This window comes from Nothoprocta perdicaria, unplaced genomic scaffold (assembly GCF_003342845.1).
Source record: "Nothoprocta perdicaria isolate Ctin4 unplaced genomic scaffold, notPer1 scaffold_34, whole genome shotgun sequence".
In the NCBI taxonomy this organism is placed as follows: Eukaryota; Metazoa; Chordata; class Aves; order Tinamiformes; family Tinamidae; genus Nothoprocta; species Nothoprocta perdicaria.
In genome coordinates, this window is record NW_020455577.1 from 4,851,305 (window position 1) to 4,868,560 (window position 17,256).

Genomic DNA, 17,256 nt, shown 5'->3' on the forward strand with positions numbered 1-17,256 from the left:
AAGCTTCCCTCCTCCCAGGAAAGGGAAACTGCTCTCTAAAGCAGTAACTTCTGCAGTGCCTGTTGCAATTGCCTTTGCAGATGGAGTGACACCAAAGGCTTTCTCCTGAGGACGCACTTTGCTCTCAGGAAGGGTGGTCAGCTCACCTTTAACGGGGGATTATCAGTAAAATCATGGGAGGTGCCTGTTCGGTGATCAGGTTCCATAATTAGCCAAGATATTACTGAATTGTCATGCTATGAACCGTGGAAATGGTGCAGAAGGGCATCTGGGTATGTGCACAACTGACTGGCCACAAGGTGGTCCACATGTGATGCATATGTATGTGTTGGCCTTGGAAAGAAGCCCTTTTTTCTTTCCTGCCCCGGGAAGGACAATGTCATGTTGCCAGCACATCATTAAATCCTACCATTACCTTGCCACTAAGCACAACGCAAGAGAGGCACAATCCAATCCATTAAGAGAAGAAGCATTACTCTTTCATTTGAAGCCATTTTATTTTTTTTGCTAGATGCAAGCAATTGTTCATTCTTGAAAACAAACAAATTACATAGCTGGAGATACTGCAGACGGAAAGGCCAAGAGCAGAAACATGCTTTGCTTCAATTACAATTTAGCATTAATGTGAATTGCAATGAATGGGTCTTCGGCACTGTTACTAATCTGGAAATGGGCCTTGCCATCACCAGAAACGTTCACCTGTATTCCAGTACATCTGTTGTTATCCTTATCTCCAGAAATAACATCACAGTAGGTACCAGCAGGCAGTCCAGTTTGCAAATACTCATTCAATTGCCTAGGTGAAAACAAGAGAACACTCTTTACGCTGGATTCTCAAAACAGCAACCAGCCCCAAGCACTTCTGAATGTGATGCCAGTTCATTACTCTGAAGGACAGTTGACTAGGAAAGGGCTCACTATTCATCCCTGTATCTCTCCCCACCATCCTCTGCTTTTGGCCCTCTAGACCAGGAATGCAAGCACCTAACCCAGGCAGGAGACCAACAGTCATTAGAAAAGAAGTATGGTGCAAAATCACCGAGCTTCACCTCAGGACACACACCCTGTGAGCAATCACTACTGTGGGTGTCCAGCTCGCTCAGAGGGTTCCCTTTTCATTCTCAGCTGTTGCTACTCCAGCCTGTAAGCATTACTCTAGGCACAGAAATAGCTTCTCAGATAGATGTTCCCCTGCAAGATATTCCCCTTCCAAACACATAATCTTTGCTCCCGACTACACTTGAGACACAGTGCTACTCTCCAGGGCCCACATCCCTCAGACTCTTCAAGCCCATCACTTACCAGTCATCATTGTTGAAGACAATGAATCCCTTACTACCACGTCCAAAAGCCACTTGGTTGCTGTTGTTGTCCCACCAGTTGGAGAAAGGCTCGCCATCCACCACGTTACGGAAGACAACCATGTTCCTGGAGGTGCAAAGAACGGTTGATACTGTAACTGCAAGAGCTCTAGAGCAACGAGAAACACAATGCAAAATTAACTGCTTTTACTGAATGTTTCTCCAGAGCACCCTACCTTATTTGACGCCAGCGATGTTCACAAACCCAGTCATCGCCACAAGTAGTATCTGGATTAATTGGAACAGATTTCGTTGATCCATCCCAATTGCTTGGTGGGCCATACCAATCATTAACATCCTTTCATTAACAAGAGAAGTTTTACAATTAGTACTGCGAATGCAGAGACTGAAGAGGAAAGTTAAAGAAAACATCACATTTCCAAAGTGTAGGAACACACTTTGTAGAAAAGTGTAGAAAGCACTACACTTTCTACACTGCTTTCTAGCACTACATTCTACAAAGTGTAGAAAGCACAGGACACAGAAAACATGCAAGACTTACAAGCTTAATCAGACTTGACTGGTTCACTGGTTCTGTTTGGATCCCTATGAACAGAGAATTGATCTTCATCTTTATAAACTTACATGTCCATTTTGAAAATTTCTTGGCCAACGGAAGCTTGACATCACCCGCGTGAATCCATATGGATGAGCCAGCATGAAACCAACAGCCATTTTGTAAAGCCTGTAGAGCAAAAGACATGAGACATGGAAAGGGACATCAGGACAGGGACAAACATCCACAAAAGCAGCAGCACATGCACAACGGCATCTCTTACCTGGCATCCCAGAAGGTGAGAATGGAAGCTCCACCAGCCCCGTGTCCACGCTGGTTGTCGTGATTATCCACAAAGACCAGGGCTCTGTCAGAAGGCGCAAAGCCCCAGCCTTCTCCCCAGTTCCTAGGCAAAAAGAGAACGGCTTGAGACCACCCTTTCCAGCTATACTGGATATATATACACACTATACCGCAGAGGCCATGGGACGGGCACCCTTACTTTAAGTAGGACATCTTTTCACCGTTCCACCTGCGGATCACGGTCCCTAGTTTGGCGCCGTACTTGAACTCCGTCACTCGGCCATTTCCGTAGTACTGGCTGCCTGTGACTGGCTCGCCGCCCAAGTCAATCACCTGCCATGGGAAAGAAAGTATGGATTTATGCCAACCTACCAAACAAAGTAGAAATAAATTAATAAAATAGTGCACGAGCCGTAGCATTACTTCTCACCACACATTGAGAGAAATAGTTTTTGTAATCTACTATGTGTTTAACTTTGCTTGGCATGGCATTTGCTTCTGCCATGTAAATCAACTGTGAATTTGGTATAAAACATGATGTAGACATGTGAAAATAGGATTGAATAAAGGCAGGAAAAAACGGTTCACAGACCATGGGCAATGGTCTATGGCTGAGCAATACCACAGCTGGCAAAACTAATCATTTTTGAAGGTGTGCTCCAGAGAAGAGCCATTACATACTGTACCACCACCTCGCCATCATATGACTATTAGAAATCTGCAGGGAGCTGCTCCATGAACTTGCAGTTCTGAAGTGCAAGACTCAATTTATAGAACTAGAAGGCACAGCTCAGTCTTCATTGTTTTGTAAGATCAAACCCATATCATTACTTCCATTGCCCTGCATGAGGAAGGGAAAGATGGAAAGACAAGAAGATAAGAGAAACACAGTGGAACAGGGCTGGGGGAAGAGATATTACCTCCTGGTAAATGAAAGGTCTAGCTCCTGAAGAAAACCACTTTGTGTTTAGGTTGTGCAGCTTGTCTAGAAATCCCTTTATGTCCCCAGGCCACATATGCTTGGCAGCATCAATCCGGAAGCCTGCTACCCCGATATCTATGAGGTGATTCAGGTATTCAGCAACTTTGGAGCGCACGTAGTCCTTCTCCATGGCCAGATCCAGAAGGCCAGACAAGCGGCAGTTCCGAATCTGTCAAAAAGGTTTGGAGGTGTTAGTTATTCCTTGAGGTTGCAAAACATTGACCTTGCAATAAAATGTCTGGGCTTTTCAGCTAGCTAAATCCAGCCAGCTGGTACAGAGAAGAGAATTCTTCCACAGTCTGCACCAAAACAATGAAAAAGTCATTACACATCCTGATTCTCAAGTTTGGGTGCTTGCTGAACACTATCATCTCTATGCATTGCTGTCCCCAGCAATTACCATGAGAAACAGCATGTGGAGTGGCAAAGAGGATGCAATAAGAGCTCTAAACCCAAGAAAGAGCAAACGCTGATTTCCTACACAGAAAGGAGCAACCCACTCAGGCAGGGTAGCACTTTGCACTGCTGCCAGTTTTCCACAGGGCTCCTTATCAGTGCCAGCTGTGCTTACAAGCCCTAACTGCTCTCTGGACTTGGACTCAGCTCAGAAGCCTATGCCAGTGCATGCCCGCATGAAACGGGTGAGAAAGCTTCTTGAGTTCTCACCTCTTATGATACTGTGTATCTCCACCCATACTACCTTACCTAAACACATAAATTACTGCAGTAAGCAATGATAACCTCTGCCCTTGCGTTTGCTGCACTGTAGTGTTTACACAACAGGAGAGAACAAATGGGATAATTCAAAATGGCCAATTAACCAGATGTCAAACTTCCATTAGAGAATATTACCTGATAAATATCTTGGTAACTTTCAATTTCTCCACTTCCAGTAGTACACTTGCCATCATTGAAATCCCAGCCAGAGTAGGGCACAGCTGGAAAATCCCTGTTCCCAGCATTAAAATAGCTTCCACAGGTCGAATGGGTGCCGTAGCCAGCCCCAGATCCACACATGTGGTTGACAACAGCATCCACATAGATACGAACCTAGAAAAGCAGTCACTGCATTTCAGTATGGTCTCTAAGAGTGCTAAAGCAATAGACAGAGCTTTACCTTTAGTTCTTCCTCTTTTTACCATCCCCCCTTTTTTTTAATTTCCTGCCTCTTTTGGCAACGGGAACAGTAACTTCCCTCAGCCCAAACAATGCTTCCTCCTACATGTCCTACAAATACTTACTCCAACGTTGTTGCATCTGGTGACCATGTCTCTGAACTCATCTTCATTTCCCGAGCGACTGCAGAGCTTGTAGCTGATGGGCTGGTATCTTTCCCACCAGGGTCTGTTGGGGCTAGTTACAACCACATTTTCATTTGGAGGTGAAACCTGCAACAGAAAAGAGGCACCTTCATAAAATACCAATTCTTCCTTACTCTAGGTCTGAAGCACAAAATATGTGTGCACCACGTCAAGGCTTATTTTGGATTTGCAAGAGAAGCAGGTTGCAATCCAACATCAGCTCCCTCTCCCCCAGCATAAGCTCTGGTCTGCAAGGTGCCTGTCCTGCACGCTGGAATCAAGAAGTTTCCTTCATTTCCCAGGGGCTACAGGATTTTAAGTGGAGCAGCGACATTAGAAATGCCACAAGTGCCATTAGAAAAGAAGATAGAGAAGAAATCCTAGCTTTGCAAGGAACAAATAGTGGAGGAAAGCATGCCACTAACTGATCTACTGGAGATGCACCATAACAAGCCTGGCATGAGCTAGATTTGCCTCTAAGAGCTTGCACTACCTTCACCTCCTCTTCAACATAACAGCTGCTGGGACTCTCTCCGATTCAGACCTCGGGATTTATCACTTAGCTGCAACAAAGCCATCTGAGTCCCTGCTGTTGGGAAGCGACGTACCTGAACGCCCCCAAACCCATAAGGAGCCAAGTAGCGCTCGCACTCGAGAGCGATGTCGGCCCAGCGCCACTCGAAGAGGTGCACGATGGAGGTCCTGCCGGGCTGCGTGTTGGCGTTGTACTGGGCCCCGCACAGCCCGACGGCTGCGAGCAGCAGGAGGACTCGCATGGTGCCTGCTGCCTGAGGCTGCCCTCTTCCCAGCGCCTACTTATACTTCTGCACGACGGCACGGGTCCCGCGGCAGCTGGCGGATTTCACACAGATAAATGCTGGCGGCTATTGTTTGGTTACATAGCTGAGGGGAAAAAAAAATTTCCGCATTTTTTGATCTTTCCTGAATTGCCCAACACCTGAAGATAAACGGCTTTTTCACAACGATATACATTATCTCCAGCCGAGCAGCCCGGCGCCAACATTCAAAGCGGTGCTCTTTCAAGTCTTACTAACAGCAGCGTTTTTGAAAAGCTCATTAAAAATGTGACATGTGGGTTCTCCGATGCAGAGGGGTGGGTTGGAATATAACACAAAAATCATGCAACTAAAGGACAACCAGAAGTTTAATAGCCCCGCAGGAACAAACTCACCACCATTCAGAGGCATCAAGCTGTTGGGATTCACCCAGGGATCTGATCAGCCACTGCCAGTCAGTAGCAGATGAATCACAAGACATGATGGGTGCCTTCAAACAGGGAATCACAGGGACAGTGTGACCAAACAGGGAATCACGGGGACAGTGTGACCAATCCATTATCCCAGGAGTGATGAAGGCTTGGAGGGTGCCCATGGAGCGCCAGGAAGACGGTGGAGTGTGACTGGTCACAGGTGTTGCAAAATAGAGCTGATTTGGTCCCAGCACGAGGGGGACCAGAAGGTGACCTTCGTTCAAGATAAGCGGCTATACTGGATGCGTGGATCAGCTGACTGGGTGTCAGCTGAGCAGATCACTTGGCCATGCACATGATTTTCCCTGAGCTAATCACAGGATGCATGACTGCCTCGCTGCGATAGCCAAGGCAGCGAGGTGGCCAGGGGGAGTGTACCCACCTCAGCCCAGCAGAGCCTATAAAAGTTGAACAACTTTAAAGAATAGAAGGCTTTGAAGAGAGCAATGGGCTCGAGATGGTTGCACCCCATGTACTCCATCCTGGGACACCAGCACCATGGAGCTGCAGAGACCGGAATGGGAGCGCCGCGTGCATCCCCATCTGCAACCCCATGGTGGGCTAAGCGCTGCTTGCACTCGCTAGAAACTAGAACTAGAAACTAGAGCCTGTTTCCCTGCACGTTTATATTGCTAGAGTTATTACCCAACACTTGCTAAAGCAGTGACAGATTTTCACCACAGAGTTGTGGGGAGCAACTTTGTTGTTACTACATGTCTAAACGTGATCTAAACTTCCCGTATTTTCCTATCCAACAGAGATTCGCTGCAAGTTTCGCCTCTCCTTGGGTGACCCAAGCAGCTCAGCTGCTGCAAAGAGGAGAAGTCAGAAGGGGATGTGGCAGAAGGATCTGGAGGCTTAACGCAAACTTACATTGAGAACTCAAACAGCTGAGGTCTCAGCCCCAGAGCTGGAGGAGCCTCTTTCAACTTCCTGTTTCTAAAAGCTCCTGGCTTTGATTTGTAGCAGGATTTCAGTTCTTTGCTCAGTAGTGACATATAGTTGCTTATTAGCAACTTCACCAGAAGTTCAGAAGTTCAAGAACTTCACCAGAAAATCAGCGATGTTGGTGAGTATCCATGAGAAGTAAGCAAGGCTACAGCGCTGCTGTACCAGGAGTAGAGGAAGCTCAGCACCCTTGGGAGCTCCTCTCCTGTGCTCTCCCTGAATTTACCTCCATCACCCGGTGCACATATCGTGCACCTCCTTCTCTTTCCTAGGAGGAAAGCAGAATTAGGTCCCATTTGCTCAAGCCTTTAATTGGCAAACATAAAAAGCAGGTCTCCTCCTGTGCTTTCCGAGTGGTCCGAGCCCAGGGAACACACCAGCGACCTCATGCTGCAGTGGTAGCACCTTCCCAATAGAGTGCTGCCCACATACCAACATGTGCCCAAGACAGAGAGGGGTCAATCTCAAGACCCAAATAGTGTCAACCAACCACTGTACAGCCTCAGACTACGTGGGTTTCCCATGGGAAGGCAGGAAGGGGCAAGGAGACTTGCTGCATCGCTCCAGAACTTGTCCCAAAATCCACACTCCACTGCACGTTACAATGGTACAAAGCAGCAACTGTTATGGACAGGAACTCAGCTCAACTAGAACACTTGCCAGTTACACTAAAAGTTTGGCCAACAGCAACTACCCAGTAACCCAAGCCAGCTCGTTTATACTAATAGTAATCACCCAAATGAATGAACAAGATAAACCCACTCTGATTGACGTTACTCACGTGTTGCCTCAGCAGCCAACATACCTTCAGTCCTGGGAGGTGACTGTGTGAGGGTGTCCCCAGGGGCTCCACAAGTTGGCAGAGCTGTTGGCACCCACGGAGGGCCCGGCACGGCCTCCAGGCCAACCTATTTCTACCTTCCATGGTGAGGTGGAGTCGCGAGGGCGGCCGCAGCTCCCTCCAAGCAGCTGCAGTCCCTGGGGTTCAGCGCTGCTCCATCCTTGCCGTGATGGTGGCATCCCTAACAGCAGTCTGGCTGCCTCGAGTGCTCCTCAGTGCTGAAGAGAGTAGGTGGAACAACCACCACCAACTGCTTGTTCCTGTCACAGTGGTCCAGGAAAGGCCCCACAGCTGCAGCAGGAAAGAGTTAACTTGCGCCTGCGGTGCTTAGCGCGGCCCCGCAGTGAGTGCAGCTGTTGTCTTTCAAGGTCCTGTTGGGGAGAAGGTGGCTCCAGACCACAAGGACTTGCACCAGCAGTGAGAGGAGGGCTGGTTTCTCCACTTCCTCATCTCAAAACCCTGACATCCTCCTTTCCAGGGTACAAGGCACAGGGTGAGAGACTGCTTGTGATGGCACTCAACAGGCAGGTTGCTTGGGAGTGTCCGCCACGCTCTTCTCTACCCAACAAGAAAAACCTCAACATAAGCGTCTCCTGCGCTGCTATTTACCTTGGCTACACAAATAGCAGGTACCTTAGTGAGGTGTCACAAATGCCCCTGTGATGGCCATGTTGTGGAAACACTCCAAACATTCGCACATAGGCTAAGGAGAACATATCAAACAAGGGTTCTTGAAGAAGGCACCTTCTTCAAGATGCCTGGAGAGAGTTAACCTGAACTATCATTGCTGACACAGAGAACACGTTGATAATTTTTAATTTCCATTTCACCTACAGTTTTCCATTCACACCTACACAACAGTAGGAACCTTCCTGGTGTTTGTCACAGCTCCAATCCTTTAAGAGAAGCATCGCTCCTTCCTTTGAAGCACATTTATTATTTGCTAGATCCAGAGAATCACTCATTCTTGAATACAAGGTGATTGCATAGATATTATATACATATTCAAGAGAAGAAACATATTTCACTTGAATGACAATTTAGCATCAATGCTAATTGCTCCGTGTTTCAGCCCAAAGGCATGTTTCCATGATTTTGAAGATGCAGTTACTTTGCAATCCAACCTATACCAGTGAGGAGAAATAAGCTTCACTTGCACACAAAACAAAAAAAAACGAAACCATTTCAGTTTCTATCTCACATTATTTATTACTGCTTGAAATGAACATTCAGAAACTTGAAAGGCAAGCATGCTTACATTGCCTCTTGTCAATGTGCACTAGCACCAGCAGCTCATGTCCCAGTGTAGCAGCTACTCCACATTTCATTAATACAAGCTAAAACACTTGTGCTCTAGCACTGTTCATTCACTGTTGAGCAGCCCAGACAAGCCATCCTGTGTGCTTATACTAAAAAATACAGAATAAACAACAGATGCACAATGGTTATTTTGAGTTGGTTTGTTTTTAGAGTTTAGCATCAACATGAATTGCAATGAATGGGTCTTCTCTATCACTGCTAATCAGGAAAAGAGCCATGCCATCTGCAGCAACATGAACTTCAGTTGCTGTACAAGAGTCACCTTTCTTTTGCCCAGAAACAACATCACAGTATGTGCCAGCAGGTAGGCCAGTCTGCAGAGTCACATTCAAGTACCTTGGAAAACATCGGAATGCAATGAGAATTATTTAGATTTTCACAGGCTTTTTTTTTTTCCTCCTCTTTATCATATTAGATAATTTCTCTGCAATCAGGTTAATTCTGGAGTTGGCATTCTGAAGAACTTCTTTGGACACTTCAGAATCTGATCTCCCACAACTCAATATTACGTGGGATGGTAGCTATTTTGGGGGCTATTTTGAGCCTAGAAAATTACTAACAGTTCATGCTAAGGTCTACTTAGCACTGCCTCACACAAATATATTTGAATAGTCAGGAATAAACATCTAGCCACCATCTACAAAAACAATCCTTCAAAAGCTTTTGGAGTTGTACCATGTAGTTTGATCAATATATACATGTTAAAGTACTACTTAATTTGAGTTATTCTAAATTAAGCCACTTTAATAGAATATATTTTTCTATGTAAATAAAACTAATTTTATTACAGTTATTGCTTTTGCCTAGGGCTGAAGAATGTTGATGCTAAAGCAGAAAATACTAAGTTTAAAGTGTCAGGAAGCAAGACAGAACTGTTACAAAGCACTGGTGGATCTCACAAGGTTTCTGTGTTGGGTAGAAGGATACCAGTTCTACTCCTCTTCCACTTACCAGTCATCATTATTAAAGACGATGAATCCTTTATTACCCCGTCCAAAAGCAATTTGATTGCTGTGGTTGTCCCACCAGTTGGAGAAAGGCTGACCATCCACCACATTACGGAAGACAACCATGTTCCTGAAAAAAGGCAGAATGGAGCCCATTCACTGTTACTGAAACATCTCCACTTCAGTGAAAAATACACATGAAAGTAGCAGCTTATATTGTTTTACCGGATTTGATGCCAGCGATGTTCACAGACCCAATCATTCCCACAAGTGTCATCTGAATTAATGGTAACATTTTTGATTGATCCATCCGGGTGGCTAGGTGGACCCATCCAATCATTTATATCCTTGATGGAAAAAAAAAATCATATACAAATTATAAGTATTTTGCTTATTTATTCTTTAATTGTCAACTGTTACAAACTCACTGTTCCATTTTGAAAATTTCTTGGCCAACGGAAGCTTGACATCACCCGCGTGAATCCATATGGATGAGCCAGCATGAAACCAACAGCCATTTTGTAAAGCCTGTAAGACCAAAAAACATGAGACATGGAAAGGGACATCAGGACAGGGACAAAAATCCACAAAAGCAGCAGCACATGCACAACAGCATCTCTTACCTGGCATCCCAGAAGGTGAGAATGGAAGCTCCACCAGCCCCATGCCCACGCTGGTTGTCGTGATTATCCACGAACACCAGGGCTCTGTCAGAAGGCACAAGGTCCCAGTCCTCTCCCCAGTTCCTAGGCAAAAAGAGAAGGGCTTGAGGCCACCTCATCAAGCTGTGCATCCCGCTGTACTCTCTCTATATATGTAGAATTATAGAATGATTATGGTTGGCAAAGACTGTCAAGATCATCAAGTCCAAGCATAAAACCATCACCACCATAAAAGGGAAAACTCTACTGCAGAGGCCACGGGACGGGCACCCTTACTTTAAGTAGGACATCTTTTTGCCATTCCACTTGCGGATCACGGTCCCCAGTTTGGCGCCGTACTTGAACTCCGTCACTCGGCCATTTCCAAAGTACTGGCTGCCTGTGACCGGCTCGCCGCCCAAGTCGATCACCTGGCAGGGGAAAGAGAAACACTAAATTATTCCACTTTCACAAACGCATTTAAAGATATTTTATTTTTTAACTCAGCCCAGCTGTGGTCACTTCATTTTCATTTCCACCATCTACCTTGTTACCCTCACCAATGACTGCAGCATAATTAAGGCTTGGGTCATACCAACTTTATCTTTAGTCTAGATCCCAATGCCATTTCTTTCATTCGTCATATAGTAACATGTGCTATGCTATTTGTACCTTAGACTTAATATCTAACAAACTGATTTAACAGAATTTGGAATACAAAAACAGTATGAAATCATCTTTCTGAATTGGTCAAGGTTTGACACTAGCGTAAGTGGAGCAGATCTCATCTCACTGAAATTTCCAGGTTAACAGCTCAGAAGGTCCAAAACAGTTGAGTCATTTTGCATGCCAGGTAGATTAGAGAACTTAAAAGGTGGTTATTAAATCTTAACATCTGTTTCAATAGATCTTCAGATCTGTTGATAGTTGCTCGTGTCAAGCAAAGCACAGCTTCAAGGGCAGGACCAAATCCACACCGTGTCTGCAAAAAGGCAGCTATAAAGTGAGGTTACCAAGTGAATTACCTCCTGGTAGATGAAAGGTTTAGACCCCGGGGAAAACCAGGTAGTGTTTAGGTTGTGCAGCTTGTCTAACGTTGCCTTCACGTCCTCAGGCCACATGTGCTTGGCGGCGTCGATGCGGAAGCCGGCCACCCCGATGTCGATGAGGCGGTTCATGTACTCCGCAATCCTGGAGCGCACATAGTCCCTCTCCAGGGCCAGATCCAAAAGGCTAACCAGGCGGCAGTTACGCACCTGCAACACAGTTTTTATATGAATATTCAAATATTTGAAATATTTTTTATCTATCAAACAAAATACAATGACCTAAATATATATTTCTATATTTTATTGTCTATAATACAATGGCAGAACAAAACCACCACCAGTTGTTATCTTCCATGCATATTTTGTGCCTTGGACAGTTATACATCTACATAAAACAGGCATCAAGTAGTCTGCATTCACTCAGCCTATACAACAAGAGAGAAACAAAACATGAAATCTGCTACCAGCTTTCTAATGCAAGTACAGGGCACGAATGATGCTCTATTTTTATTCCAGTGTATTGAAACACTGGATTCATTATTCTTTGCCTTTATTGCCTCTATTTGTTCTTTAAGGAAGGACTTCTAGAAGTCATACTTCAAAATTTTAAAAAGTGCTGATTTATAAGGCTTTACTAAATACTAAGATCCTTTTTTCCCGGCCTTTTTTTGCTTTTATTTCAAAATAATATATTTTAGGAAAGTATTCACTACATTCAGTATAGGTTTAATAACTACGCACATCCACCTGGAGAAAGGCACCTCAGCCTGTGTGGCTGACATGGTTTAAGAAAAATTCTAGTTTTATAATTTGACATACAGGAACCCACAGTCTTCTTATCTGCAAACCACAACATCTTTCGTAAGAAGGAGATTCTATAAAAATGAGGATAGCTTGACAGATGTCAGCCTTATTATTTCCTTTTATGAAATCCTAATCTCTCTCTCCTGAATTTGAGACTAAAGAAATGATTCACATAATAAATGAGGCAATTAACAGTAATCTTAAACCTTTTTTTTAAACATAGAATAATCCCTAAATAAAGTTTAAGAACTTTATAACTGCTTTGTAAAGTACTTCAGCACACTGACTGTATCTACAAAGACAGGGCTATTCCTTTAGAAATAGAGCTCATATTAGCAATAATATTTTGATCCACCTGTATTTTTAATTAGGCTGTTTTTTCCTGGGATTTTTTTTTGTTTGACGGTATAGAGGAGCAAAGAACAGTCACACATGAAAAATACATTTGCAACTATAGCTTTACCTGATATATGTCTTGATAATTTTCAATGTTTCCACTTGGAGATTTACATTTACGATCATTAAAGTCCAAGCTAGAGTATGATACAGCTGGAAAATCCTCAGTCTCTGCATTGAAATAACTTCCACAAGTCGCATGGGTTCCTGCCCCAGCATTGGCTCCACACATATGGTTCATAACTGCATCCACGTAAATGCGTACCTAGGAAATAAATACACATTTCAGCTTGGAGAAGCTACTTCCCACAGCACTACTGACTAAATACCATAGTCTTGCTCTCATCTTCTATCCTACCTACCTCCTTCTGCTCGCTTGCTCCCCACAATCTGTTCTGCTTTTAAAATATTCCACTTTTTTTATTAAAATTATCACTTCCTGGCCACTACATCCTTGCCCTACTAATGCAGGGTTTTCCAAGCACTTACTCCAACGTTGTTACATCTGGTCACCATGTCTCTAAACTCGGTTTCATTTCCAGACCGGGAGCAGAGCTTGTAGCTGATGGGCTGGTATCTTTCCCACCAAGGCTGCCAGGGATTAGTAATGATAATATTTTCATTTGGAGGAGAAATCTGTGAATAAAAGGGTGTCTCTTGGTAACAGAGTACTGACTGGGGTTTAATGTTTGCTCAGAATGAACATAAGAACAGAAAATCAGATCCCTTCAATCCAGGAGGCTCCTGGTACCTACTCCACAGAGATGCTCCATACCCTCTGCTCCCACCACAGTCAACTGGAGCTGAAACACTCGGGTCCAGACCTTCAGCAAGCAAAAACAAACCATGGACACGCGTCCCCAATCATCTCTGGTGACATAGACCTCATATCTCAAAAGAGGAACGTGAAATCACAGTGAGGTCAGCAGGGAGAACCCAAAATGAGGAAGGAACCAGCTATAACCCAACTGTTTGAGTTGGTTTGTAACCATCAATATCCTAGTATTCTCTTGGGAGATTTTTTCCTCTGTCATAGTTTCATTTTATGTTTGCCTAGTACTTAAACATTTTCCTTAATTTAAATAGTATCAAGCAGATAAACAGAGATACGTGAGATGGAGTGAGATCCTTCTTTTATTCTTCACAGCAGTAAATACGGATTTAGCTGATAATCTGAAAATCTAATTCATCCCAACGAAATAGCACGGAGAGCAAAACATATGTCCTTTGTAATGATGAAATAAATCTTCCCTTACACGATGATTGCTTAGGAATGTTTTTGTCATCATTTACTATACCATTTACCAATTTCTGCTTCTCTTTCCCCAAACCCGTCCTTCATTAAATTGAAGATACTGCTCTGAAAATGGAACGACCATCTCCGGAGCAATTTTTCTCCCTGTTAGTCTGCAGCAGGGTACCTGAACGCCGCCGAAGCCGTGAGGAGCCAAGAAGCGCTCGCACTCAAGAGCGACGTCCGCCCAGCGCCACTCGAAGAGGTGCACGATGGAGGTCCTGCCGGGCCCAGTGTTGGGCTTGAACTGGGCCCCGCACAGCCCAACAACCAGCACCAGAAAACGGAGCCTCATGGTGTCTTCTCTGATCAGCTCTAAGGCTCTTGCTGCCCATTTAGCTTCCTGCAAGAGGATACAACACACGTGACAAAATACACGTTCCAAAGCAACTACCAGTCTCTGCTGTCTTGTTGTTCAACTTCACTTGATCGCTCATTTGTGTGAGAAACTTTATCAAAACTATATCGACTTCCTACACTAACAGCAACTTAGCTTATCTAAATTTACAGTTCAGGCGTTGTCTAGTTCAGGTTGTCTCTAGTATATAGTGTTTTTATTTTTATGAAATAGTATTTTATTATTTTTTTTCTAAATTAAACAGCATTTTCATAATGTCCCCATAATTACATGGGGAGGTTATGTGAATTTTACACGGAGTTGTCAGCAAAATTCAAATATTTGGGAAGTTTAATGTCATCACACCATGCGCTACAAGATACGAGCAGCATGTCACAAGAGGCTGGATAACTTTCCCTAAATAACACAGCAGAAAACCTGCTTCCTTTCTTCCAAGTGGCTCCTCTTTGCCAAATACTACTAAAACACAGAGACAACACAGGGCGATGAAGGAATAACAAGATTTCGTGCGTGGTCTCCTGGGAGAACCCAGGCACTGCAGTGAAGGGTCAGAGACCAACATGGGCCATCAGGTTTGCCATTGTGCAAAAAATATAGATAGATATCTATCTGTAGATAGATAGATAGATATCCTCTCACAGTTTAATTAAAAAAATTGGAGGATGTACCCCCTGAAAACCTTGGTCTACTGTGATACAAAACACAGGTTTTGAACATTTAGCAAAACACAGGTTATAAACAATATACATAATGTTTTATACATATAAAAAACTAGGTGAATTGTGCAAAGCAACCCTCTCGCATTTTTATTTCATGCAGAGGAATGTTGTCTTGCAGGCCAGGAAGCTTCACTCTTTGGAGCAAATTCAAGTGCAAATGACAGCAAATTATTCCGTGTAGTTCCTGCTTCCTGACCCTGGTGCCAGCAGCTGTCCCTGTTCTGCTCGGGACAACCAGCCTTAGTCAGACTGAATCATCTGAGAAATTGAGCTTGTTTTGCAACCAGTGATTTCAATGAAATTATTAATTTGCATTTTTTTTTTTTTTTTTTGTATTGTCATAGGAAAGGAGATTAAAATTCAAGCAATGGGGGAGAGAACTGGGGTTTCCTCGAGGACCCGGGAGGACTGGCAACCGGCTCCGTCTTGGCTGCCCTGCAGTCTGTGCTAGACACGCAGCTGCCCTCCTCCAGGCATGCCAGTAACTCCACGTAAACTTGCTCTTAAAGGAGGAGGGAAACATCGGGCTTAATCATCCCTTTTCTGCATACCTGAAGTGCTGCTTGTTTGGCAAAATAAATCCACTGACATGACTCGGAACAGTAAGGCAGTCTCTACAGTATCTTAAATTTAACACAGAATTACAAGCCAGCAGCAGCAGATCTAGGTACTTTAAAACAAGTATTCAAAAATATCACAAAAAATACATTTTACTTAGAAGAATTACACATTCCGAGGGAAAATAACAGTCGGAGTCAACACATCTTTCCTTCAGCACTTTCCTAGCAAAGCTCAGTTTGGGCTCCAAGCTGCCCCCCGAAGTCAGAACATGCTTCTGCTTTGCCTCGATCCTTCCAGATATTGAAAATACTACTTCATTTCAAGAGGATAAAGAATTATCGGGCATTCAAATAAGCATTGCAAAAGCTATAAGGCATGGAGAACGAGCTTTATAATTTTGCATAGATCACACACTTTCAGAGTCTTTTGATGGTACCTTTACCAGTAATTCAGAGATTTCAAATTACAGATTTTATCTTTTGTTTAAATATTCCCTCCCAAGAGTTGGTGTGCGCAGGCGGCCTGGTGCTGGGGCAGGACGGGGATGGGGCTAGGCGAGGGTTTAGGGTGCAGGAGGCTTTGCTGCAGTCCCGGCCAAGCGCCAGGGCGAGCGGCTCCGCAGGTGGGAAGGCTCACGGAGCACCGAGCCCCAGGCTCCCAGGGCAAAGCCGGCGCCAAGGGGGCCGCCAGGCACCCAGCCACCTCGGGGACGGCCGTGGAGGGCTCTCCGCGCACGAGGGACCCGCGGCGGCGCCCACGTACCTCAGGCCGCGCCGGCGGGGCCTACGCGGCGCCATGTCCGGCCGACGCCGATGCCGGCAGCAGCTCGCCGGGATGGGGCAGGACACAACGTGACGGGATGGGGCCCGTGGCCGCCTTCCTGCCGCCGGCTCCGCGGCCAGAACAGGCCCAGCCGGGGCAGCCGCGCCGCTTCTTCATCGCAAAGCGCTGCTAATTGCAAGCCTGTTACGGCACTCATTACAGACAAAGCTGCATTCGGCTGCATCTTTGTTTTTAAAACATTCTCCCCTTTGAGTACAGCACCACCTGCTGCCATCCTAATGCAGCGCTTTGGACAGCGCTCGTAATTTCTATTTTAAAGGCTGGCTCCAGCGTGGGCGATGGGAAGAGCGCATGCCCTGTGCGGGCTGCACCTCCTCCAAGCAACAGCCCCAGCCACACGCTCCAAACTAAACCGAGATAAAAATCATCTCTGGAATAAGGTTCCTCTCCTCCGGACCCAACCAGCACTGCAAGGACGACGACAAAATTATTAGCCCTCCTGGAACCCCTGAAGGAGCCGTCTCCTTGCACAGACCAGACTCAGGCAACAGTCGAAGGATTTGAGCTGCCAATTAGCAAGGGAACAACAGATTATTCCAGGCAATACAACTACTTACAATGGCAACGTTTTCTGCTTAGTCTTGCATCAGCTAGGAAGGTGTATTTAAAGGAATAAACTAGAACAATCAAAAATTTCCTAGGAAATAGTAAAGTGAGTCCCAGTTTGACATTAGGCCATTTTAAATGCCAAATTTCAAGGTTATAAAAGGGGTAACTCGTGTAAATGATGTAATATCTGTTAAATAGCTGGGTGGCTTTTTCAAGTTACTCGTGTCCTAAGTAACTTACCTGGTTTCTGGACAGACACCACCTCCTCTTTGC

General features: G+C 44.9%; 2 protein-coding genes across 3 annotated transcripts; both read right to left on the minus strand.

Annotated features, from left to right (window-relative positions):
• Positions 1–555: 555 nt before the first annotated feature.
• LOC112951218 (pancreatic alpha-amylase) lies at positions 556–5,219 on the minus strand. The gene is made up of 10 exons (XM_026043870.1): positions 5,052–5,219; positions 4,384–4,530; positions 3,995–4,192; positions 3,081–3,311; positions 2,360–2,493; positions 2,141–2,263; positions 1,947–2,046; positions 1,538–1,659; positions 1,303–1,428; positions 556–796 (listed from the first exon to the last, which is right to left on the minus strand). The coding sequence occupies exons 1-10, from the start codon at positions 5,217–5,219 to the stop codon at positions 607–609; spliced, it is 1,539 nt and encodes a 512-aa protein (XP_025899655.1). The 3' UTR covers positions 556–606.
• A 3,467-nt stretch (positions 5,220–8,686) lies between these two features.
• LOC112951231 (pancreatic alpha-amylase-like) lies at positions 8,687–16,440 on the minus strand. 2 transcript variants are annotated; one of them, XM_026043887.1, is made up of 11 exons: positions 16,354–16,440; positions 14,081–14,296; positions 13,149–13,295; positions 12,727–12,924; positions 11,436–11,666; positions 10,708–10,841; positions 10,393–10,515; positions 10,198–10,297; positions 9,995–10,116; positions 9,774–9,899; positions 8,687–8,911 (listed from the first exon to the last, which is right to left on the minus strand). In XM_026043887.1, the coding sequence occupies exons 2-11, from the start codon at positions 14,246–14,248 to the stop codon at positions 8,866–8,868; spliced, it is 1,395 nt and encodes a 464-aa protein (XP_025899672.1). In that variant the 5' UTR covers positions 14,249–14,296; positions 16,354–16,440; the 3' UTR covers positions 8,687–8,865. The 2 variants fall into 2 exon arrangements, with proteins under 2 accessions (XP_025899672.1, XP_025899671.1); XM_026043886.1 differs by having other exon boundaries at positions 8,737–9,158; positions 16,354–16,435.
• Between the last annotated feature and the right edge of the window lie 816 nt (positions 16,441–17,256).

Excerpts from the sequence above, each read along its gene's own strand:
- LOC112951218 (XM_026043870.1), bottom strand. The coding sequence starts at position 5,219 with ATGCGAGTCCTCCTGCTGCTCGCAGCCGTCGGGCTGTGCGGGGCCCAG. Across the intron at positions 4,193-4,383 it reads CCAGATGCAACAACGTTGGA|GTTCGTATCTATGTGGATGC; the intron begins GTAAGTATTTGT and ends CTGCTTTTCTAG. Across the intron at positions 2,494-3,080 it reads GACCTTTCATTTACCAGGAG|GTGATTGACTTGGGCGGCGA; the intron begins GTAATATCTCTT and ends TTCCCATGGCAG.
- LOC112951231 (XM_026043886.1), bottom strand. The coding sequence starts at position 14,248 with ATGAGGCTCCGTTTTCTGGTGCTGGTTGTTGGGCTGTGCGGGGCCCAG. Across the intron at positions 10,117-10,197 it reads GAAATTTTCAAAATGGAACA|GATATAAATGATTGGATGGG; the intron begins GTGAGTTTGTAA and ends TTTTCCATCAAG. Across the intron at positions 9,159-9,773 it reads GTCTTTAATAATGATGACTG|GTACTTGAATGTGACTCTGC; the intron begins GTAAGTGGAAGA and ends ATGTTTTCCAAG.